The sequence below is a fragment of the Thunnus albacares genome, chromosome 12, assembly GCF_914725855.1.
Source record: "Thunnus albacares chromosome 12, fThuAlb1.1, whole genome shotgun sequence".
Taxonomy (NCBI): Eukaryota; Metazoa; Chordata; class Actinopteri; order Scombriformes; family Scombridae; genus Thunnus; species Thunnus albacares.
The window spans coordinates 10,817,292-10,841,915 of NC_058117.1; the positions used below are offsets into that span (position 1 = coordinate 10,817,292).

The 24,624-nt window shown below is 39.0% G+C and overlaps 3 protein-coding genes across 5 annotated transcripts; 1 reads left to right on the top strand and 2 right to left on the bottom strand.

Moving 5' to 3' along the window:
- Positions 1-773: 773 nt before the first annotated feature.
- On the bottom strand, positions 774-6,718 carry nsun4 (NOP2/Sun RNA methyltransferase 4). The gene is made up of 8 exons (XM_044368858.1): positions 6,576-6,718; positions 5,838-6,057; positions 4,310-4,481; positions 3,762-3,916; positions 3,458-3,618; positions 3,201-3,325; positions 2,716-2,848; positions 774-2,529 (listed from the first exon to the last, which is right to left on the bottom strand). Exons 1-8 carry the CDS (start codon positions 6,675-6,677, stop codon positions 2,386-2,388), a joined length of 1,212 nt encoding a protein of 403 aa, XP_044224793.1. The 5' UTR covers positions 6,678-6,718; the 3' UTR covers positions 774-2,385.
- Positions 6,719-6,834: 116 nt separating this feature from the next.
- LOC122994263 (cytochrome b-c1 complex subunit 6, mitochondrial-like) lies at positions 6,835-9,751 on the top strand. The gene is made up of 4 exons (XM_044368859.1): positions 6,835-7,007; positions 7,506-7,580; positions 9,059-9,220; positions 9,336-9,751. The coding sequence occupies exons 1-4, from the start codon at positions 6,960-6,962 to the stop codon at positions 9,366-9,368; spliced, it is 318 nt and encodes a 105-aa protein (XP_044224794.1). The 5' UTR covers positions 6,835-6,959; the 3' UTR covers positions 9,369-9,751.
- A 796-nt stretch (positions 9,752-10,547) lies between these two features.
- pif1 (PIF1 5'-to-3' DNA helicase homolog (S. cerevisiae)) lies at positions 10,548-20,432 on the bottom strand. Of its 3 annotated transcripts, none has more exons than XM_044369356.1 (13): positions 20,323-20,432; positions 19,488-20,099; positions 19,218-19,341; positions 18,849-18,974; positions 17,874-18,027; positions 16,475-16,589; positions 15,457-15,563; positions 15,160-15,299; positions 14,562-14,668; positions 14,361-14,448; positions 13,571-13,716; positions 11,139-11,330; positions 10,548-10,877 (listed from the first exon to the last, which is right to left on the bottom strand). In XM_044369356.1, the coding sequence occupies exons 2-13, from the start codon at positions 20,037-20,039 to the stop codon at positions 10,827-10,829; spliced, it is 1,902 nt and encodes a 633-aa protein (XP_044225291.1). In that variant the 5' UTR covers positions 20,040-20,099; positions 20,323-20,432; the 3' UTR covers positions 10,548-10,826. The 3 variants fall into 3 exon arrangements, with proteins under 3 accessions (XP_044225291.1, XP_044225292.1, XP_044225290.1); XM_044369357.1 differs by having other exon boundaries at positions 19,488-20,047; positions 20,323-20,429; XM_044369355.1 differs by lacking the exon at positions 20,323-20,432 and adding an exon at positions 20,181-20,211 and having other exon boundaries at positions 19,488-20,047.
- Between the last annotated feature and the right edge of the window lie 4,192 nt (positions 20,433-24,624).

A 24,624-nucleotide genomic window follows, 5' to 3' on the forward strand; every position in this document is an offset into this window, starting at 1 on the left:
TCTCCCTTTTCCCCCCACATTACATGAGCTGAAAACCAAAGAGAACGAAGGAGAAAGGAAGGAGGAAACCTTTGCAAGTATAATGTTACCTTTCACTCTCCAGCTCCTCAGTCTGGCATTACTTAACGTTTCCATGAAAAAAAAAAAAACAATTTAACAAATGAGAAATCTCTCTGCTTATGTTAAAAGACAACAGGACGCAAAGGTAAACACAAATTAGTTTCAGGAATGAATGGTGAAGATAGAAAAACGGCATTTTCTATCCGCCCTGTGGCTGCTTACAGCAGACAGCGCATCCTGCTGGGCTCAGTCTATGCAGTGCATCTGCGACAAAGACCCCCATTGGTGAAATCCTCTCTCCCACCGCCAACCCAGACACACTTCTGATCTTCACCTCTGGGCTGGAAAACACCACAGCAGGAACAGCAGCATCTGCTTTAAATACACAATCTGGACTACAACTACAAGCTGGCACGACTACAAACTTGGTCCCTTGTTTTTACTGAATGTAAAGACACCTTAACGCTCAGCTTCAACAACTGCCACTGTTGCAGACATAAAATTAGATTCTTATCATCAGCAGTAGAAGGTAATCAACCCATTAAGATGAACCTGAGACATGTTCCTATTAACAGGTTTAAGTTTGCCCTCTGTCATTTTGATAGCCTACTGCAGGTTCTCAGTTTTAATATATGACGTCCATTACTTAATCTAATGGGTAGCAGCTCATTCATTCAGTAGCTTGTGTGGCACAGGGTGAAAACATAAGACTATTAAGAGTGTTTTGCATGTTTATTGACAAAAATGTAACATTTAAATTGTATCTGAAAACCTAACAGAAACATGGTTGTGTAGTTAAATCCATAATATTCATCTTTCTAATACACAGCATATGTCTGCCTAACACAGGCTTACACACAGGGACACAATGCACAGCGCTTCATTGGCTAATTCAATAATAAAGCAGCCAGCCAGTCGAGTCTATAGACGGGCAGAATAGAGAGTAACTCATCTCTAACAGTCTGCCGTCTCCTGAGTGTTAAAACATGTAAATTTATGTAAGAGCCCATAGGAAACACATATTTACAATACGTTTAGGTAATCACAAGATATGCGAACAGGCATTCAGGGCCCTGGAGACGAAAGCAGTCAATACAAAAATAGTTTTTATGTGTCATTAATTCCCTCTGCATTCCCCGATACATCCCCCTTTTACCGCAGTAATACAGTAATCACTCACAATCGCACAGAAAATTATCTGCACTCATCTGTGGAATAAAAAAGCGGAGGGGCAAAACAGGGCGAGACGTCCCATTTTAGCTCTCTGCTGCCTCTTTAATGTTCATCTGGGAGCCGCATGGCTGCCGTCCATCCCTGCACAGGGATGGGAGTCCTCTCCTACACTTGGAGCAGCTTAATGACAGTGGGATGTGGATGACACTCTCGCATGCCCCACTCGTTAGACACACACATACACACCTTTTTCACGCTACATTGCCTGGCCAGGACAACATAAAGGGTCATCGGCGGTGTGATGGAAAAAGAGGCACCTCTCTGCTCACATTAGGTTACAATAAGAGAAAACATTTCACCTCTGAGTGATGTCAATGCAAAAACGGAGTCAATCCAGCTATCATAATGAAAGTTGCACAGATTCAGATGTGAGAAGGCAAATGGTCAAATAAGTCATTACCTGCCTGCTCATTATGTCCTCCTGCCGCATACGCACATATCGCATTATTAGGCAAAGCCATCAAACCTGATGAATAACCAACCCATTTTCATTGGAGGGCTAAAGAGAGCTGGTAATTCTGATGGAAATTTTGTGTCTCAGTAATGTGATTCCCCAACCTGAAAGCACATATTTATCTTTATCCATCTGACACAGTGCAGGAGGACATACATACTGGAGTCCCTGTCGACATATAACCTTTACGGATATATCATTAGTGTCCTCTAGTGGGTATGGAATATACAGGACTCTTTTAATCTTTAATCTACTGTTGCCACCTATAGGGCAAAAATAAAACTGCAATTAAAATACACAGGCTTTCAATCACTTGCACAGCCGACAAATTGTCTCATTTGAGAGTTTTAACTGATTTTATAAAGTCTCCATAACAACCTGTAATTCAGCACTGTCATGACATGACACGAGCCAGGTCCATGAACTAGATACTTCATATGTTCTAAAGTTTAGACAAGTCGGCATTAAACCAAATGCAGTCCAGTCCATCAATTGTGCTCTAACAGGTACAGTACGTACATCCAGAGGAGTCTGAGTCTGGCAGCAGAATTAGGATGGCTTAAGTGGTCCGTACGGTGATAACACAATGGTTCAAATGTCCACAAGCTTGCAGGTAAATCTGTCCAATGGTCCACGGTCTACGTCAGCCTCCTCAGCTTGCACATATAGATGGGTCCAAAGTTAGCTGCTAAGTGTGGGATGACCATCTCACCCACATGGAGGTCAGGAGCAAAGTGAAAGGTTTTCCTAAACATGTGTGTGAGGAGTCGCAGATCCACAACCTGGAGGTGGATTTGATTAGAAAGGGGGACAAACAGAAAGACAAAAAGGTCAAATTACTTGATGTGATTTGGGTTCCCGTGTTCATCATCAGGAATTCTTAATATTCCGGTCATCCTCCTCTACTCTCCTGTGCATTTCTAATTATTCCGTTTCTTGTTGATACTGACAGTGTGTGTCTCACTGACCTGAAGTTGGATGCCGTGGTTCTCCCGAGCCAAGTAGATAGCCTGTTCAACCACGCTCTGGTTCTGGTTTTGAGAGAGCGTGCAGGTGGAGTAAAGGATCTCCCCACCTGGACATGCTGCTGCGATTCCTGCCCTGCAAGATGAAAGGAGGAAGTTTTTTTGTCTTTACAAAACACTTGAATAAGCATGCTCACTTACAACTTTAAAGAGGACTGCTTTGATGAAACAGGTTTTGCATAAAATGTGCAACAAATCGGACATAAGCAACATGGTATGATATCAGCAGACTAAATTAACCCAAAGTACTTAATGTGTTTCACTTGGTGGTGAGTGTGTGGGCTTAGAGTAAAACTTTTAAAAAGACATTGGTGGACTATATGAAAGAGTATTTACTGTACATTGATGTGACAACATGTAAAAACATACATGCACACTCTATTCATATTTTTACTAAATCATAGTCAAACTCATGCTGTAGGACTTACAGCAGCAGCTCAAGCTGTAGCTGTGGGAGCCTTCGTCTCTCGCCGGTTCTGCTCTTACTGAATATATTGTTATCATCCTCCATGAGTGAATGTCGATCTGTGGTACAGGGAACATCAACAAGGACCTGAACACAGAGAAAAAAAAGGAGAAGGTGGACAAAGTGATAGTATTTGAATAAGCATGGGATCAATTCAGGCCCTGCTAATCTGTATTTTTTCTGAGAAAGGATAAAAACAATTACATGACATTTTCTTACTCTGTCAAAAGTGTTCCTTTCTATTTCCCCCCATTTGGTGCCATCGAAGGAGGTGATGCGTAGCTTCTCATTGGTCAAAAGCTGCTTGGGAACATAGCTGTGGAGGACCTTTCTCAGTCGCATTGTCCGAGACACTGAGGCGTCATTTACACACAGAAACCCTTTGGCATACACACAAACAGTGGATGGTTAACAACAAACAGAGAGAGGAACAGAACAAATTCTGACAAACAAAAATTATGCAGGAAACATTTTGGACTAAAGAAAAAAAAAACAAACAGAAAGATGAGAACAGTCGTCTTACCTATAACTTGGGTCTGAAGTAAAGCCAGAGTCTTCCCTCCTGGGGCAGCGCAGAGGTCCAGCACATTGTGACCCTCCTGAACATCCAGTGCAAGACAAGGCAACACAGAAGCTGCATCCATCAGGTAGTACCCCAAAAACCCGCACATGTCTGGTCTTGAGAGGACAAGAGAGTATGAGATTGCATTGTAAGCAATGGCGGATGGAATATGGCTGGCATTTATCTTTTCCAAATATAGTATATCGACAGTTTTTTATTGCCGTATTTTCAGGTAATTTGAACAACTAAATCCCACCCCCAAAAAACTGTTCAATTACTAGTGCGTATTAAACCATTAAAAAACTCATTATACAAACTCCAAAAAATATGGTGATCAACCTACGAATGTGTGAAAAGTTCAAAATGATGGGGCCACTATGCTAATCTTGACAATGTTCTCTGGATTGAATGATACTGACAATTGACAGCTAAAGTTTTTGATCAACAGAGACAGTTAATACACATATGAAACTGATTTTTCATAATTAACAGCTGATAAATAAGCTCACCTAGCAGGCTTGAATCTTGTTATGTTCCCTCTTGGAAACACTAAGCACTTGATGTTAGGGCTAAGATGTAGAGGTGATAACTGCTGATCAACAACATCAGATTTCCTCACAGAAACACCATTGGACTCCTCCTGGAATCCGACCTCTGGTTCTTGCTCGGAGCACAGCTGAGCTGCGGAAATGATGAAGAATATAGAGCTGATCATGTATGAGGAGATTAATCACCGAAATCTCAGAGCAAAGGATAAGAAGAAAGAAGAAGTAGTTGTGCTTAATCAAAAACATAACACACAAAATAAAGTGGCTGCCATCAGATTAATTCACGTCATGTCATGACGCTTTTTTCAGTGTTCTGTCTTGAAAACTACACAAATACCGTTTTACTCAAAAGTTCATTTAAGATCTGGGTATCATGCTTGATAGAACATTAGCGAGTAGAGTGAGTGTCAGAGTTCCTTTCTGGTAGGTTTCTGCGTGGAGCTCAAACAAATGACCATAACTGACACGTCAATCAACCTACTACATAGTTTTAATTAATTGTAAAAAAATCCAATATTACCGGGGTAGGTCTCAATGAATTTATCAAGCTCTACTAATTAAAAACATTGTCTTTCCTGCTGATGAGCTTATTGATTATCACAACTGTTCTGATAACCATTGCATCTCTCTAACCTTCTGTTTGCACATGAGCATCTGAGCCGTGTGCTCCTCTCTCTCTCTCTCCTCCTTTTCCCTTTTCTCCCTCTCTCTCCCTATTTTCTCTTCCTTGTCCTCTCTTTTCTCTCAGGCGTCTCTTTGCTGGACCATTGGCCATCCCAGGACCGCTCTGCTTCCCTTGCTGTCAGTGCCATATCCAGAGTTTTTGGATCTGGTTCCTCATCCTGCAGGAGATTCAGCCTCATCTCATGTATCTCCCTCCCCTGTGTGAATGATATCCTGTCTCTCTCTCCCCGATGTGCATGTGTAGTCTGTCCTCTTCCCAGGTCTCCATGGTGATGGATGTCACATGGCTCAGGTATTATTTGTTTTAGCAGCACTTTGAGGTTGCTTGGCATCCTCTTGATCACATTCTCAATTTATATTATAAATCCATTATAATTTTGTCATCCTGTTTTCCATGCTGTATTTCTATAATTTTGCTTTCTTGGTATATTCACACAACATCTGTTGCATGTCTGTCCATCCCAATTTTTTTCAAATTTTTTATGGCGTTTCTCCTTATTCGAATCGAGGGTCTAAGAACAGGGAGTGTTGTATTGCTGTACAGATTGCAAAGCCCCCTGAGGCAAATTTGTGATATTGGGCTATACAAACAAAATTGACTTGACTTGATCTGACCTGAACCCATAAAATACTCATCCCCATACTGTCATTCAAGAATATTCACAGTGAATGTAAATGTGAAGAAGAAAACTCTAAATTTATGGGCTCTCAGTATCAAAACTTAAAAAACACACAGTTTTCTCTACCAAAGTAAACTGATGAGCAGGTCTACTGTGTGTGTTTAACACCGGAAATGCACACCTACCCTGTGTATCTGTGTCAGTGATGAAGTCTCTGCATCCTTGGGCTTGGAGGTCTTCCAGAATAGCATCATAGGAGAAATGATTGAGCAGGGCTCCATACTTTCTCTCAGAGAGCAAAGCTGTTCGAACTGATGGCCAGAGCTGCCCCAGCTGAACACTGTAGGTGGCATCAAAGTGCTGTAGAGCGAGACTGGTAGGAGGGTGTTTGGCACGCGTAGCAGCCTGTCAGAAAGGTAGGGAGGTCAAAACAGTCAGTTTAAATTCCTCTTCCTTTCCTTAATGTCATCTTATTTATCTGTGTGAGTTTAATTGTGTAAGTTAAGTGCCCAGAATAAGGGCCAGGCTTTGATACTGTAGAGTTTGGACATGTGAAATTGTAAGACCAAGGTTAATTTGTGTTTTAAATTCCACAATTTGATGAATGCATTGAGTTACTGATTATTTTTAGCTTGACAAGACACAACTGCAGATATTTTCATTCATTATAAAAAATAACTGTCCTCTATTTTCATAAATCGTGCTCGCTTCTGTTCTTTTTAAACCTCATTCATCAAGGTATACACACAACTATCTTGTAAAAATTAAAAAAAATCTTTGCAATATCTATTCTGTGTTATTATGTGGCGACATATTGTTGACAACTCCAAATATAAATGTCTATTTCACCTCTGAGTGACTCTAATTCCCACTGATAACGACCATTATCAAAGGTATTATCTATAACTGTGATGAGGACTTACCCATTTTTCTTTCACTCGGTGTCGTTTGGGCGTTAAACATCTTAAATCTTTCACTTTTCTTAAAAGATAAGAAAGTGTGGTGCCCACTAGCAGAGCCATCATGCCGTGGTGCGACAATTTTTTTGGTCCGACAGCTGAAACAAAAGTTCCGCATGTCTTGGTTCTTTAGATGGGCGGGACTAACCCAAAATATGCGGCGCTAATTGGATCAGAGTGAGTTGAGTAATCTATTTTAGCCAATAGGAGAGCTCATCCGGTGATCTTTCTAGTCGTTTCCTGCGTGTGACCGACCGACCTCACGTCCTCGAAGAGAAGCCGTGCTGCTAGAGCTGGGACTCCTGTCCTCTGTTAGGCTTTTATTTGGTGAATTTCAGAGCCGTCATCATGGTTTTCGAGAGGAAAATGCTCACATACGATGACCCCGACGACGAGGTAAAGAAAAACACCCATTATGTTACTTTACGGTCGCTTTTGTGTTTGGCCGAGTTACTCAACTCTGCGCAGTCGTCAGCTCAGCTCAGTTAACGTCCGAGTGTGATTGCAGCTCTTTTAAAAACGATCAATACTGGATATTACATGTTGATTACATTTAGAGGCAGCTGATATTTAATGACTTTGCCTAATTTTGTGTCTTTAAGGGATATCCAGCTGGCTTTTATTGTGGTTGATTTAGGCCACCAATGAATCACTAAGATTAATGTTGTTCTTTTCTTTTATATTTAATGATGTAGGTTAATAATCTGTAAAACATGTATTTCCTTTTGATTTTCCTGATTAATTTACAGCAGCCACAAAATTACAAATTCCACTCAAATCTAAAACGTGCTGGATTAAACTGGTAGTCTAGCTGTGTCATTACTGTTATTTCCTGAATAACTTCCCATTTTTCAGACCAAACTAACTGTCTTTGTTATTATTGTCATTGACCAGGAGGAAGATGCACCTGCTGAGGAGGAAGAAGAAGAAGAAGAGGAGGAGGAAGAAGAAGAGGAAGAAGACATGGTGGTAAGTTGTTCCTCATATATTTGAAGAATATTATTTGTGTAGAAATGAGGCATTCACCTGCTGTCAAATACAAAGCTTTTGCAGATGAAATCTGAAATCATGGACATCAGTCACCTTGAATGACACATACATAAAGTAATGGACAGTTTAAGGACAGAAACTGGCTAAATAAAATGAAAAAGTGCAGTTAAATCTGTCTGTGTGAGTAGTCAAATCCATACATACATGTACTGTATAAGCACTGCATATGTATGACATGTTGTACGCAATATGGGCCAAAGACATGAGCTCACAGTCAAGGGTTCAGGTCTGTAGACCACTATGAGACATAACAGTAACATAACCGTTTTCCATGAATAAGTCACTGTAGCTGTTTGATTCCAAAATAATAGCAGCCATGATTCTGTATATCATGCTTTAAACGCACAACATGTTATTTCTGCCGCTAAGGGTCTCTCAATCAAATCAATATCAAAAGACAAAATTTTATGGCAGTGGCGTTGGATCATGGGAGTTGTCTTCATTGTTGAACAACCACCATTGCAGTCAGCTTCTCCTGGTCAGGATTCCTTTGGTGTTTATCATTCAAGAGGTTTTTATTGGGAGCCGAATTATCCGCAGAAGTCTCTTCCTCTCCAAAACAAACAGACATGGTAATTAAAACTGGTAAAAATACTGAATAAAGCAGTTTCATATTAAAAATCAGTGTTTCTCTAACCCTGTTTGGTGGACAGAGGATGTCCAGAGGGGCTGTGAGCTAAGGTGCCGCTAACATTTGCTTAGACTCACAGGTCAGTCTCTAAACACTTTGCTTCAAGGTTTCATTGTTAAAACTGGGTGGAAACAATTAGAGTTTTAAAAAACAAAAACCCGCATTTCAGAGCCAATCCAAAGTCTTTAGGGTTAGGTTACTGGGGCGGTGACATGCAGGTCACAACAGGAGAATGGGGGAAGAGCATAATTTCTGGTAAGACGTATCCTTGTAGCTGTTCTCACCACCGTTCAAGCAACTACCATTCATTCAGAAATCCCCAGACTTCAGTAGGTGGAGATCTCCAGTTTTCTGGTATTACGAGACTAACGTTGTCTAAAATCCTTCATCTGGTTAAAAGATATAGTTAAAAATGACCAAGAAGTGTATTGCAAAAAATGTTTCTTAAAGCTGGATAAAAAGTCAATTAATGACAGCTTCTGGCAGACAACCACAACACTGACAGGTGACCAAATTAAACAGACCATTACCTTGATTAAAATTACGGATTTCTCTGGGTTTGAACATTGTTGGAAACATTAAATAACAGGTCTAGTCATTTTTAGACATTTTAATGCAGAAAAGTTACATATTCTACCTTTTAATATATCAGTGGTGTGTGTTGGCCAAGTTGACTCGTTATGTTATGTAACAAACAAAAGTTGCATTCTTCATGACATTTCTCCAGTTTCCTTAATATACAACATTTCCTTCTTGTCCCCCTCAGGACCCTCTAGAAACAATACGAGCCAAGTGTGAGCAGACTGAACACTGTGTGCACCACAAGGAGCGTCTGGAGGCCTGTGAAGCCCGAGTTGGCTCCAGGTCCAACACTGAGGAGGACTGCACTGAAGAACTGTTTGACTTCCTGCATGCACGGGACCATTGTGTAAGTGTGTGTGTGTGTGTGTGTGTGTGTGTGTGTGTGTGTGTGATGCAAGGACTCATTTTTGTGCTTCCTTTTGTCTCCAGATAATAATCTTGTCTTTTTTTTCTCTTTATAGGTAGCACACAAGCTGTTCCACAACGTGAAATGACCTGCCCACCCTGTTCCCACCACTTGCAGCTGTAGTATCTATTTAACTGCAAAAATTGTAAAATAATTAGGACAATTCTGAAGTCTTATTGTTCTTCTGTGTATTAATGTAAATGAATTTTCTTGGGTTCATGGACTAAACATATACCACCTCTTTCCAGACAGGGTCTTAAGCAGTTTGTAAATTGTGAGTCACTGCTTGTATGGGTGATGGGTGCATCCAAGCTTTTAAAGGTTGTGCAAACAAAGGGTTCAGACTATCACTCATAATGGGATCAGTTTATATAACTACAACAAGTATGCTTCTCCACTAACACAGATTACCTCAGGTTTGGTCATAGACTTTTCATTTGAACCATAAAATAAAGTTTTCTTTGGTTTCCAGTTTGTCTGAGTTGTATCATTTTTATCTGTTTGATTTTTCGATGGTGCAAGAAGTGACAGTTTATTCAGTGTACTTTACCAAGCTCCCAAAGCACAGAGGGCTGTGTTTTGTTGTTTCTAATGTGAGGAAAAAATTAGTGTAGGGTTGGATGATATGGACAAAATTAAAATGGCATAATTCTGATAGTCATCAAAATCAAACTGCTAATCCTGTGTGTCTCATGAAGTCTTTTAGTGCTGCCACATTTAACTTGCATTTGTTGCACGTTAAAATCTAACTGTAGTATCTCCATCTTGTTTACCCTGATAATATGGGGAGATGAAAAACAAGCGATTGCACAGCCCTTTAAGGGACATGCAATATCAGAAGACTTGCAGCCCATTTCAGACAATGATTCACTGTTGATCATATTTCCTCACAGACCTTAAAACAAAAGACTCCAAATTAGAGATTTTTTGATCCATAGAGTATTGTATGCAAAGTCAACATCACACCAGGCACACTGGCAAAAAGACAAAAGTTCCTTCACATTGAATGGATGCTTCCAATAGATATTGGACATTGACATTACAGACAGGTTGCTTTAAGTAATTTTTTGTTTTTCTAACAATAAAAGTCTGCTTTCTTTTGGTGTACAGTGACTATGAATGGCAGGAACAGATTTTATTTTCTTATCCAGGGACTCAAACACAAACTATTTGAGTGCAACAAGTGAAGTTTTTTAAAATAAAATGTTTAGTAAAGGCAGGGCCCACAGAGGGCTCATTGAAAAAAAGAATCAAGTACAAAAAGGTATAAGTTGACTAAAACTTTATTTGATTGCAACAGTCATGATAATAAATTATAAAAAAAACATTATAAAAAATAAGCTTTAAAAAATAATTACAATATTGAACACATGGTGGCAGTCTGACTTCAGGTATTATGTTTAAAACAGTGACTGAGGTAGAAGGTTAAAGTAGATGTTTGTGGTTGCAGTTATACTTCAGAAGTCCAGATAGTCACCAAAGGAATAAAATGATAATAAAAACAGACAATTTGTTGTATAACAACACAGATGATGCAGCGCGATTCTCACCAGGAGTTTTCTTTGTTTCTGCTGCCAACAAACGTATCCATGGAGGCCTGCAGAGAGCCGTAGAGACAGAGGAAGTCATTTAAAAGACCAAAGAGTTTCTGCACTCCCATATAATGTGATGCTACATCATTTAATATGGTGTTATGTCTTGACTGTGTCTGGGATTTTACAGTAATCCAGGAATTATGTGTATACATCTACAGTTAAGGTGAAAATGAGTTGGAATAAATTGAGTTAATGTACCAACAATAACAAAAACATCCAGAGGTTATAAAAATAACATTTGGTTGTAAGAGCTCTTAACTCACCTGCATGAGCAGCCTCTCCTTCCTCAGTTTCCTGTAGAAGAGGAGCACATCTGGGTCTGCCCGGACCACGCTGGGGTCAAAGTCCATGACCCTCAGACCCTCCAGAGTCCGAGCCCGAGACAAGGCCACATATGCCTGACCGCTCTCAAACACACGCGCCAGAGAGATTTCCACACAGTCCAATGTCATTCCCTAAAAATAAAATAAAATAAAATAAAATAAATAATAACAACAACAACACTGGTTAAAAAAGTTCAGTATGATAAAAGAAATTTTACAATCCATTCATTGGCGTTTTGTAGTTCAAAAATAAAGCAGTCGGTAGTAGCAGTCAGATCATGCAACTGCTTTTATTGAGTCATTTTCTTGCAGAGGAGAAGTGCATCATTACTCAAAGCTTCAGATTTTAATGAACTTTCCTGCCAGATGAGTGATGACAGAATAGTTATTTCACAGTTCAAAGCTATCTCTGCAGTATCTCCACCCCCAATGTCTGTTACTCTCCGTCATTATAATTCTGTTACGTCCACTGATTTCCTCTGAAGGGATGCAGGTGTGGGATTTGCTTCTTATGTCTCTGCTTTGTTTTCACTGGTGTAGATCAAACACTGGTGACACACTAGTCGTGACCCATGAACTCAATTACCCAGAGGGCCCCTTTTTGCTCTCTAACTAATTCAAGAGTCTGAGGTCAGGATATTGGAGTCTGCTGTGAGAGCTGAATGGGAGCTGCTGATGAGACAGCAGAGTGATTGGTGAAGAAACAGTTACAGCTTATTTACCGGAAGCAGAAATACTGGCTGAGTGTTCAGGGTGTCTGATGAGGGGCCACATTCACAAAGCATCCTCTAAGGTTAAAAGTAGCTCCTAACTAGCTGAGTTAGGAAGAACTTATAAGGGGTGTCAGTCCTTTTTTTGGTCCAAGACTAATTCAAAAAGCATTTTAGCGCTAAAAGTAGGTCCTAAGTGTAAGACAAGTTAGAGAAAATCCAGAGGACTCTAAAATAAAATTTGTATTTAATCTGATTTTAAAAAAATTAAGTTTTTTTTTTTTAAGTTTTAGCCTATATATTTACATTTTCAATTTGATTTACTTACATTTTAATTTCAATTAGGCTTAATTATATTTACTAGATTTAATTAACATTTTAATAATTTATGATTAATTCAATAGAATTTTAATTTACCTAGAGTTCATTTTTATTTAATTTAACAATTCATAATTTAATTAAATTTAATGTACTTTAATTAAACTCATTTAAATTGACAATTTTTAAATAAAAATTCATTTGAAATGAAAGTTCAGTTTTATTTAATTTCATTTTTTGTAGATTTCACATTTCAATTTTCTTAAATTGATCAAATTTGATTAAAATCAATTCTTTGTTTAAATGGAATTAATGCATAATTGATTTAATTGATTAAATGCCTAAATCTAATCAAATTCAGTAACAAGCACGTTATTGGCTCTGTGGGGCTGTACTTATACTGGTGCTTTGAGCTAAATGCTAACATCATCATGCTAACAGTAACAATGCTACTATGCGGATATTAAGCAGGTAAAATATGTACCATGTTCATCATTTTAAGATACTTACGCTGATGGGAATGTGATTGGTTTAGCAGGTCATTTTAATTCAATTCAACTCATGATTTATTGGTCACAAAAGAATTAAAATCCCTGTTTCACTCAGTAAGCCTTACACAGGTCTGAACAACACTGTCAGACTGTGAAACCAGTAAATGAAAGAAAAAGTTAAAAGTCTATTTGGGCATAAACCAAAGTTTTGGACGAATTCAAATGTGACCACATGATGGGGCTAGATGAAAAGTTAAAGGATGATGAGAGTTGTTACAAATAATCCTGAGGGGAACACCAATTGTCTGTACATTCATGTCAGAGACATTTCACTCAAAACCACAAATGCAAACCTCATTTTGGCGCTGATGGAAAAGTCCAGGAATCACTATAGCCAGTAAGATTCATCCTCTGGGGAGCATGAACATCTATTGTGCTGGTATACTTTTTATTTGAATACAGTCTGTATTTCTGATACTACTCTTGTCCTCCTTTGCATGTTGACCTTAACCTCGGATGACAAATAATGTGGACTTAATTAAGCCTCCGGATGGCTCAGATACTGAAATCAAACCTGCAGATGTTTATCGCTGTCTGGAGGTGACTATAAATGCAGGAGAAAACGGGAAATAAATTAGTTTCTGGCCAATTAAATGAAAATAGACATTTATCAATTGAGTCATTCACTCAAGAGAAAAATCATAAAAAACACTGGTGTCCCATGGCAACACTGAACAATGTCTTCTCTGCTAAGACAAAGCAAGGTCATCACAGAGATTTGGTGAGCATTTGTCTCTCTGATATTTGTGTGCGAGTTGTAGCCAATGCACTGTGTTATTGAGCCTTTGTTCACCTGGCTCTTGTGAATAGAGATGGCCCAGGCCAGTTTGAGTGGCAGCTGCTGTCGACTCAGGTGTATCCCGCCCCCAGACTTGAATACCCAGCGCTCTGGCTTCAGCACCTCTGTAACGCCGCACAGGAAACGCACATGTGGGAGTCCTGAGGAGATGGGAAATGGACGAGACGTTATTTATATGGTGACTTTGCTGTTGTACGACATTACTGTTGCTGCTCTAGAAACAATATTTAGTTTTATTTAAAATATAAATCAATTCTAACCCTGTTCTAAATTTATTCTTTTTTAAAATAATAATTTAAAAAAAACAAAAAAAAATTCTTTAGTAATGAAGAAGAACCGATAAGAGTATCGATAAGATAAAGACATGACTCAATGAACATGAAACCTGTCTGGAACAATTCTAACGTTAGTCTACCGCCAGTGTGCGCAAACACGGGCCTTGGTGTCGTGGGCTCTGCACACAACAGCACCATTGCTAGAAAAAAATCCTAGAGGGAAACGCTGCTGCTGAACAATGTTCATCTCCAAAAACACCCAAAGCTCATCAAAAGAAAAACAGATGTCACAGCATTGGACACTGACAAGAGATCTCTGAGAAGGATAAAGCAAAAAAAAAAAAAAACCCAACACAGACAAATGACAAAATAGCTTAAATAATCCTAGCAAATGAGTGTATTTGATGCTCTCTCTCTCTCTAGATAAGTATAGAAGGGTTTGTTTTGAGTTTTGGTGTTTTTATGCAGAGTTAAAATATGTTTCATGAATAAATAAATGAGGTACTGACCATGTTTTCCAGACTCAAAAGCCACCACAACCCCTCGTGCTCCATTCACCAGACCACGAGCGACATCCAGGTTCTTTGTCAACATGACCTTAAAAGGGCACAGGTGTCACCAAAACTTTCAAAGCACACACACACACACACACACACATATACACACATATACACACATATACACACATATACACACATACACAGGCTTACCTGAGCTCCCACTTTGAGTTGGAGCAGCCTGCCGACAGGGCTGTGAGCATCTATAGTCTTCACCAAGGCTGGGTCACTGTCAAGGGCCTCAAATATCCGCACTGAGCCTGAGGAACAGAGAGAGATTCGTTAAACAAGCAGATAATATTGTTGTGAAGGTCAGTGTTTTATGCAAAATATGCAGGGTGACAGGCAGAACTTCATGTGATGCATCCTAAAATGTCTTGAGTAACAAACCAAGAACATAGTTTGAAAATGAAAAAAAGATGCAACAAATGTTGGTAGTTCCACCTTATTAATTGCCCAAGAAAGAGAAGTAAAAACTTTGAAAGTTGCTGCCACAATGGGTCAAATATACACTCCGCACAGCTTCCTTATGCGGTTACATCTTAAAAAATAAAAAAAAGTAAATCAGTACAGGAAATAAGTCAGAAAACAAGTGGCGCCCGGCTGAGGCTGGAGGGGAAAAAGGTTTCAATAAGGTTACATGAGTCAAGCTGTGAATAAGTTTTGCCCATTTTCACCTGGATCCAAACCAACAAAGGTCACACCTGTTGGACAAGCTGAAAGGAAATAATCAAAACGAAACAATTCAGACCTGGCAGCTGCTGGAGTTTGTTCTCGTTTGTGAGCTCTACGTCGTCCTTGTGTGTGCATAGTCTGGTTGCTAGAATACCGTCCTTCTCGATGTGATGGTAGGCGCTTCCCATCAGCTTAGCAGTGACTTCCTCCGTCACCCTGAGTGGCGTTAATTGAGACAGAGTTTGCTTGAACTTCTCTTATAGTAACACTACTTTTGCAGCATGCATTTACACTGGGATTACTGGGATTAGCTGTACAACCATACATGTAACCATGAGATTGCTTCAAAAATAGACAGCGCCTGTTAAATTACCTGCCCACTCTCACTGCCTGCAAGAGGGAGATGAAGGACTGGTCTGTTTGCCGCCGCACTTCTGTTAGCTCCATGTTGACCTGGATGACTTTACGCCAACTCCTGGCCTGAAGGTTCATAGAAGTGAAAAGGTCTTTTTCAGTGAAGTAAGTAGAGAATCTGTACTTATGGAAACCGCATAAACCACCATGTATACGTGTCATGACTCAGTCCAGTAATGCCTCACACATGTACACAGTTAAACCTCTGGGCATATACAGTACACTGAATTACCAGGAAATTAGGAACATCCCTAGAATCACACGCAAGCCAGTGCAAATGCACCACAGTAAATCCTGCTTTTATGAAAGTCTGGTCGACCACAAAGACATAAATAAACAAATAAACCACCAACTACTACTTTAAAAATGACCATTTAGTTTTTAATAAATACTTCTCTAGCTGTGTCAGTGTATGTTAGCTTCATGTGAAGGTAGGATGTGTTGCAGGATGTCTAGTTAATTGCAATAGACTGTTACAATTTTCTGCTATTTCACTGGGAATTAAACTATTACCCTTCTGACACGTAACATCATGAAAGGACAATTTCACAGTTTTTCAAGTCTGTCTTAAAACAACAGTCAGATGCCCAAATTAACACTGAAAGAGGTTTTGCCCTCAATCGTTCCTCCTGTTAAAAGTGGCCAATAAAAGATCCCCCCCAAAAGCACTTATAATGTAAGTGATGACGGACAAAATCCACAGTCCTTGTTTTATGCAAAAATATATTTAAAGGTTTATCTAAAGATAATATGAGGCTTCAGCAGTCTGAGTTTATCCCTCTTTGTGTTTCTTCAGACAGCATTTCCCTTCTGAACTTCAGTAGATGCATTGTAACAAGAAGAGTGAATTTGGTACTAAAATGACAGTAAGTTTGAAAGATATCTACTTCATTCGACAGACATGAAAAATAGTGAACCTATCCTTTAAGGCAAATGCTTAAACACATGGTAATGGCCTAGATTTTGATTGCTCTGACCTGGAAGCAGAAGCTGGCCTTTTCCTTTCCCTTAGAGACAGGAGGCAGCTGGAGGAAGTCACCACAGACAATCAGCTGGATGCCTCCAAACGGCTCAGTAGACCTCCTCACCGACCTGCAACAGCGCACAGTGAGAAGAGTACCATATGTTACTGAAGGTGAATGTAGAAAATCTCTGTAGCAAGAGAACCAACATGTTTGTTTACATGCCCAATATTTCAGTTTGATCTAAGATACACATGGTATTCAGTTCATGAGGGAGTGCAGGTTAATATTGCATTTACAATATAGCGTGTTGGTTTTGGTCATACCAAGTGTTACATACTTCTATTTATTCCTAAAAATTCATTGTTGCTGCTACTAATAACATAAAAACAAGTTACTTCCCTCAAGACATGCAAAATAGGTAAAATCACATTCTCAAGGCATAAAACCAACACTAAATTTGAAATGTTTGAAAGTATGTTAGGAAAGTTTAAACTATGGTATATCTATGTGTTTTAATTGTTCAGTAACATTGGTGGAGAATTTCACTCTAAAGGCAGCAGTGACTGGAGGAAAGAGGTGAATCTAAACTAACTTTAATTTGAGTATTTTATTATTCCATTTTCAATATTTGCAATGTGCTTTGCAATTTAGCCCAGCACTGAGCCTAAATAAATGAAACAGAAATCCTCATGCTGAGTAGTGTAATTGCGCTCACACACTGCAAGTAGCATTATAAGAACTCCTTGTGTGAGCTGATATTGTCGGACGCAGCATGCAAAGCTGGAAGGAGTGTGTTAAATCTTCCCAACGTGTGTTCAGAAACTTTGAATTTTGTAACACTGCAAACATTATGAGTGTGAATCTGCTTTTACAGACATTCAAAACTTCCAAGTATCAATTTTAACTTTTGAATCAACTGATTAAACTTTCAAAACTTACTTTCAAATCTTAGTTTTGGTTTTAATGATTAATAAATGGGTCGGTACCCAACAGCAGCTGACTGAAGGAGCTTTCAAAAAATGACTCATATTAATTACCAGTGACAAGATATTTATTTGTATAATTTGTGTAAATGTATGTGCCAAAAATATTAAATTAGTAATTTAATCAAGTTCTGTTGTTTCGCATTTACAGGGATAATTGGAGTCATGACATTCTACCCTACTGTAAATGTCATGGTAATGTAATTTAACAGCTGTAGCTACATATGAAGCAAATATCCATCTGCCTTTAGCATTAATAAAAATTAAAGATGCTCAAACGCAAGAGCAAGCACTCCACCACAAAACAATCTATTCGCTTTACCGAACCGTTTGCACATTTCTATTACTAGAAATGTAACTTATTATTTCTACCACATACTGTTACTGCCCCTGAAATGTCTGTTGTTCAGCTTTGAATCCTATCTCACCTGGCTACTGACTCGAGCTTGTCAAAGAACTGGGACTCCACCATGGAGACCTCATCGATGATGAGGTGTCGACAGCTGGTCCAGTGCTGCAGCACCCCGGGCCTCTGAGCCAGTTCGATACACTGCTCCAGCGGGGCAGAGCCAGAGCCAATGCCTAGAAACAGATTGAGAGTGGAAGGCAGAGGCACACAGGGTGGTAAGGGACACAAAATGAAAAACATCTATGCAAATATTCAATCCACTCCCTCTATTGTGTATAGAGATTTAATTAAAAACATCTGTTAATGTGGAAGACATTAACACCTCTTCTGGATTATACTAAAAGATTCATAATGTAGAATACACCATTGCACAGAAATTGTAACCAAGTCCAAAGCTGCAGCTCTACGAAGCACAAAAGAAGAAATAGATAAATGATAAATGATGAGACCTTTTCCTCCACTAAAGGAGACACTAGTGAGTAGAGCTGAAACAATAAATCTTTTATTCACTTATGTGTTCAACAGAAAATTTAAAGCAAAAATGCAAAATATTCACTGGTTCTAGTTTCTCAAATGTGAGGATTTGCTGATTTCCTCTGTTTTATATCACTGATCTGAATATCTCTGGGTTTTCACTGTTGCTTAGACACAGAACACATTGTTGTGATGGGTATTGTGTCACTATTTGGTAACATTTTGAACACTTAATGAATATTGATGGAAACATTTGGCAGATTAATCAGTAATGAAAGTAATTGTTAGTTGATGTGATTTATGCTTTTCATTATGAGGACAGCAGAAAAACATTTTGTGCCTGTCCATACAGCCTCACTTCAGGTCAGGCCTTGGTTGAAACCAATGAATCGGCCAATTATTTGGACAATAGCACAACGTATTGATAAATGAAAAATAGCCTCAGCTTGTATAAAGAGATACACTTACGTCACTGTTTTGTAATATCAATTTTATATCCGAAGAAGCTTTAATGACTGACCAGCAAAGTTGTGTAATGTTGTTCCTCCAATGTGGCATGCAGCCACTCCTGTGCTGGCTGTGGCGAAGGTGCTCTTTGGAGGAAGAGATCCCATGATCCTCTTGAGCAAGAAGGACTTTCCAGTACCTGAAAAACACACATTCAAATGAGCTTAGAACAGACAATCACAGGAGATTTACACCAACTTGGCTTGAGAAAATGTTGATATAAAAGACAAAAATTGTTATCAAATGGCAATGTCAGTAAGATGTAACATAATTCAAAAGGACAGTGATGTAAAATAGATCATACATGCAAGAGTATTTCTTTTTCACATCTAGTAATTACAGACTTGTTATGAAAATATAACTTGAGCCCCACATTTCATACCTGCACTTCCTGTGAAGAAGACGTTCTTGCCGCTCAGCACAGCACTGAGGACAGCAGCCTGTTCTTTGTTCAGTTTACGTGAAGGCAGAGACAGAATGGGCTTCTTACTGGGGTTTGCTTTCACCTGAAATAATTGACACACAGACAGCCTCAGTCACATGCCATTTGACAGACAAGACACAAAGATAGAGTGTAGACTGCTACAGTCTGAAAATAAGATATGGGGTCATTTAAATGATTAAGAAATAAAATTAGATCTGTTTGACTCACAGGGCTGAAGTTACAGTCACTCCTTGACCTTTTGACCTGCTGTCCTGCTCCTGCAGCTGTCATCTTATTGGTGCGGTCTGTCAGCCCTTTGGGAGGCACTTTAGATCTGAGCTCATTGACCTTCTGGATATCTTTTTGCTGCAGGGGGCTGATGGCCTCGAAGCTGCGGGGCAGTCCGGCTTTGAGCTTCTCTCGGTCGTTCACTGGCTTGCTGCTCTGCCAGGCCTGGTGTTTGATGCTCAGGGTTTTAAGGAAGACGTTCAGCCTGTCAGGAGGGCAGTTGGAGATGAGCAGCTGGATGTTTTCGGGGATCAGTTTGATGGTGCACTTTCCATCTCTGGCGAACTTTGTGAACAGTTTGATGTCTTTCAAATTGTAATTTTGCGAGACTTTTCCGTCGTGGAGCCGGAGGATGATCTCCTGGAACTCGTTCCGTCCCAGAATAACGGAGGCTTTGCGGACGACCTGCCTGCGGGTCGCCTGGCCGGAGGTGTTGAGATGCTCCACCGTGACACAGCACTGCAGCTGGGCTGCGTCCTCCCCGGACAACATCGCAGCAACTTTATGCAAGATTGTTCACATAAATTAATGAATCACAGTTTGCTCCGGCAGCTTGAGAAAAGGCACAAACAAAACAATACATGCATGAAATATCTTGTTTTAACAGCCTGAAGTGAAACAATGTGACGTTACCGCAGCTGTGCTTCATTCAATCAACACAAACATCTAACACGTCGTGATCTCGTTGCGTATGCTAACATTTTAACTTGACTCCATGATCAACATAACATTCAAATATAGTTCGCAAACAGTTTCGATGCAATTCCCAGCCTACCTTTGTTTATAAATTACTCTTTCTTCCTTTCTCTGTGCAGCTGCTCTCCGTCTCTGAGACGCCGATTTCAAATTATCAGTGCGTGAATTCAGCCAATGGCAGAGTGACGCTCCTGGCCAATCAGGAGGAGGCGATTTAAAAAGTCAGCCAATGAAAGGCGAGGAATCACGCCCCGCAGCGACAACGACCAATCACTAGTATTGAGGTAGATGACGTCATACGTATGCGAGCTACACATGGCTTTCCGGAAATAGCTGCAGCATTTCGCGCAAGAGAAGAACAACTCTTGGTTCTGTTACTTTTTTCACCTGTTGTGGGTCATGCTTTTTTTTTTTTTTTTAATTATATTTATTTGTTTATTTTTTTTGTATTTTATGTTGAGAATTTTTCAATTAACAAACATTAAACAAAGCAAAGGACAACATATACAGCCAAACAAACAAGTCACAAAAAAGAAAAGACATAAACAAAGAACAAAAGAGACCAGCAGTGGGTCACGTTTGATGTGTATTTTGGGTAACATGACTCCAACTGATGAACACATGGGGCTTACTGGAGAGTAAGCAGACATTATGTAAGATAACAATAACTGTTAATGTACTTTGTTAAAGACTTCCTTTTTTGAGGCCTTAGTGATGATCATGAGTCACCCTGCTGCTCACAAGAGAGGGAGAGGAATGAAAGAAAGTGTGATAGAGGGATAAAAGAGAGGAAGATTGCCACAAGGAAGTATATAAACAACTGCCTGCATGGTCTATGATGCAGTATATGGTGTCTTGGATCAGTTTGTTATATGCTGTCTCTCAAATATTTGGCAGGCTACATTATAGGCTATATGTTTTATTTTATTGAATCTTAATTTAGTTTCTTTTTCTCACATGCTTTGCTGTATTTTATTGTTAGTCTGTAACCTCTGATTTGTGAAGTGCCTTAAATTTTTCTTTATATGAAATCTATGTGAAGTACCTTGAGCTGCATTTCATTTATGACAGGTGCTATATGAGGCTGTTCGAGCCCTTAACTCTTAAATCATTAATGTGCTGCCTCTTTATTCCTGTCTGTAACACACTGTAAGGGTAGGATGTATACAATGGTACACACCATAGCTGGTTGTGGTAATAATAGCTTCCCCATGGGAGTGTTGTTTTAATTATTCATTATTGTTACTATTACTTTTATGTCCTAAGGTGTTGATTGTACGTGTTTCTTGTTGTTCTTGTTCTGTTTGAGCTCACCAAACCAAATTCCCATCAACTATGTCCAAATGTCAATAAAGTATTGAAACTACACAAATAAAGTTTTTATTATTATATATTATGTTTAAATGAATCACTAATAATTTGCAATATTTTGCAAAAACAAACAGTCTGGGATTGACAACTTGTACTGATAGTTGTGTGGTTGCAGTAAATCCTCAAAAAAATGCTGAACATAAAGGAAATAAACAGTTATTCCTTTTATTAATTCTCTTATGCAAACCAAACTCTGGATTGAAGAAATTAAAAAAATATCTATGGTGTGGGACTTCAAGGTTTTGTTAACTTTATTTACTGTTTTTAAATTTTATGAGGGACTTGACTGTTTCATATTTTAAGTCTCAAAACTCAAGTCTGAAGTACAAGGTCTGCAGCTTTGACTTCCCTTTTAGTTGTGATCATGAATATTAACGATGGAGGTTAAGATGAAAAATGGGCAATGAACAAATAATCAAATATCAACAAGTGGGTTCTCCGTTACGTTGCTTCATGTCAGCACCATGTGATGACTCACTATCGCACCTTTATTACACACAAAAAAGTTATGGTTCTTCAGTGGTTCTTTGGGGTGGTTGAGGTGCTATATGGCACTACTGATGTACAAATAACCTTTTAAGCCCAGTAGGGTTCTTCAGCAGTTCTTCAGTGGTTCTTTGGGGTGGTTGAGGTGCTTTATAGCACTGCTGCTGTACAAAAAACCTGTTAAGCCCCTGTATGGTTCTTTAGAGGTTCTTTAGAGGTTCTTCAGCTTAGTTTAGTTTAGTCGAGGAAAGAATTAAAAAATACATAAAAATACAGAGTATTTCCTCAGGATAACACATTAAAGCAGTGGTTGTCAACCTTTTTGCCCCCAAGCCCCAGGAAATATTCCAGGGTCATCAAAGGACCCCCCCTATAATTTTGTTCTCTGTTTATTTACCAGTAACCTAACCCATATAAAATATGTGGTGATGGGATGCAACAAGACAGTTTGGATGCTGAGAGCTGTCAGTTGCAGTTTAAATTCTGTGGGAGGAGAAATACAATTGGAGGATGAGATAAAGGTAAGACTGTAGTCCATGAATGAATGTAAGTTGATAGGAGTCTGGACAGTAGGAGGTGTTTAGGAAGTCTGTTGAATACTCAAGCTCTTCTCCCCAAAATCATGTCACAAAACTTCAATAAAAAGGCTATCATTATATTTATATATTAACTGTTATGAGTTAATGTCTATATGTCTATATGTTTTGTGATTAAAGAATTCTGTAAGTAAAGTTTTCAATAATTTACTATCTTCTCAAGGCCCCCCTGGTTGGTCCCTGAGGTCCACTTTTGAGCCTTGACCTTCATTGTTGAGCACTGCATTCAAGTATCAACTACTTATTTACAATGTGGCCTTTAATGTCACATTTAGGACATAGGGACAAATCCATACAGCATAAAAATATTATATAATTTGTCATCAAAAGTGTTCTTAATATTCTCAGCAATTACAACATTCTCATCACTGAGCAAAATACAATATTTAAGCTAATAATAGAAATAATATATGGGGCTTGCCCAAATTTCAAATTAAAACACAACAGGCATATTCAATACACACAAATTGTATTAGTGTAGACCTACTACTCAAATCCACACCATTTTCAGATCATCATCCCATAAGTAGTTTATTAATAGCCTACATATCCTACTCAACTTTACTCTGGAAAAATAAATCTCAGTTGGAAGCTTGTTCCTCTTTATCACAGCAGTGTATTAAAAATGTGTTTTTAACTAGAACTACTTTTGACCAGAGCACGTAGCCGCTGAAAAACCTAACCCTGCTCGCAGCTATCAGTGTTCTGGTGCGTGAGCTGTCAGTGCGCGAGTGGTCCTCAAGAGTCGCAGAAACTCAGCCGTTGGATTCATCAACTGGCCCTAGAAGGAACCGGCTTCAGATAGAGAAAAATCAGGTATGTTTCCAAGTGAATGTCTTAGTGATAACTGCCACAAGATACGATATTAATGTTACTTGCTTGTCAGGAAGAAGTTTTCATTGCTATTTTCAAACTTTGCACCGTGTTTTGTAACGCTAACGTTAGTCACAACAACCAGCGAACAGCCGAGCCTGACCAACCATTTTAGCTACTTTAACGCTAACTTGAAGGTTGATATTTTTGCTCAATAAACAACACGGAAAGCACAACATTGACGCTCAAAAAGAAAAAAAAATCAAGAAAGTGGAGCCAGTTGGAGCAGTGACATTACAGTAAGTTACATTAACCAAAGATACTGAAACGCCTTTGGCCTTACTGACAAAGTTTGAGATTGGGGATGTCAACGGTTAACTGTTAATGGTTCAACTGCTGAGAATATTCTTGACGGTTAGGCATGTCGGTCTGTAGCATACATAGTCCGCTAACGGCTAGACAGTTATGTATTCACAACGTCAGATACTCTTTTTGAATTTGTAAAGTATGGGTGTAAAACCAACTTCTACAAGGAGTGTTGCATTATGGGTTGTTTGTAGCATTAATGTTGCTACGCCAGCCAGTGTCTTTAAGTCTGTTTATAGTGAGTGTGTTGGAGTCAGTCAGCACTAGAAGTGTTTCTGAAAGCACGTTTAACGTGTTTTTCTGCCGCGGAGGAAATAAATTCATGACCAGTGAAAATGAAGAACTAAAGAACCAAATATCTCTTTTTCTGAAAAAATATGTGGGTTCAGATTGCTAATTGAGAGACATTTTGCACTGTATAAAACTTCAAGAAAAGCACATTCTCCCCAAAACTGTGCGGCATACTGTTACTCATGAAGTGAAAACACTGATTGAACTTTTTAATGAACAATCTAGCGACCTTCTACACTTCTGTCTTGAAGAAGCAATTATTGAGATTGACAGTCATTCAAACTTGAAGTCCTGGGTTGAAGACATCCTCTTTGGGAAATGTTTTGATGTTTTTCTGTCAGACTATCAGTTTGAGAGGTACTGTATAAGACAGTTTTGGTTAATTGCACCAGTCAAATATTTACTTGGATATGACTCAACAGCAAGAAAAGAGACTTTCCAGTATATTCCCGTTTTGA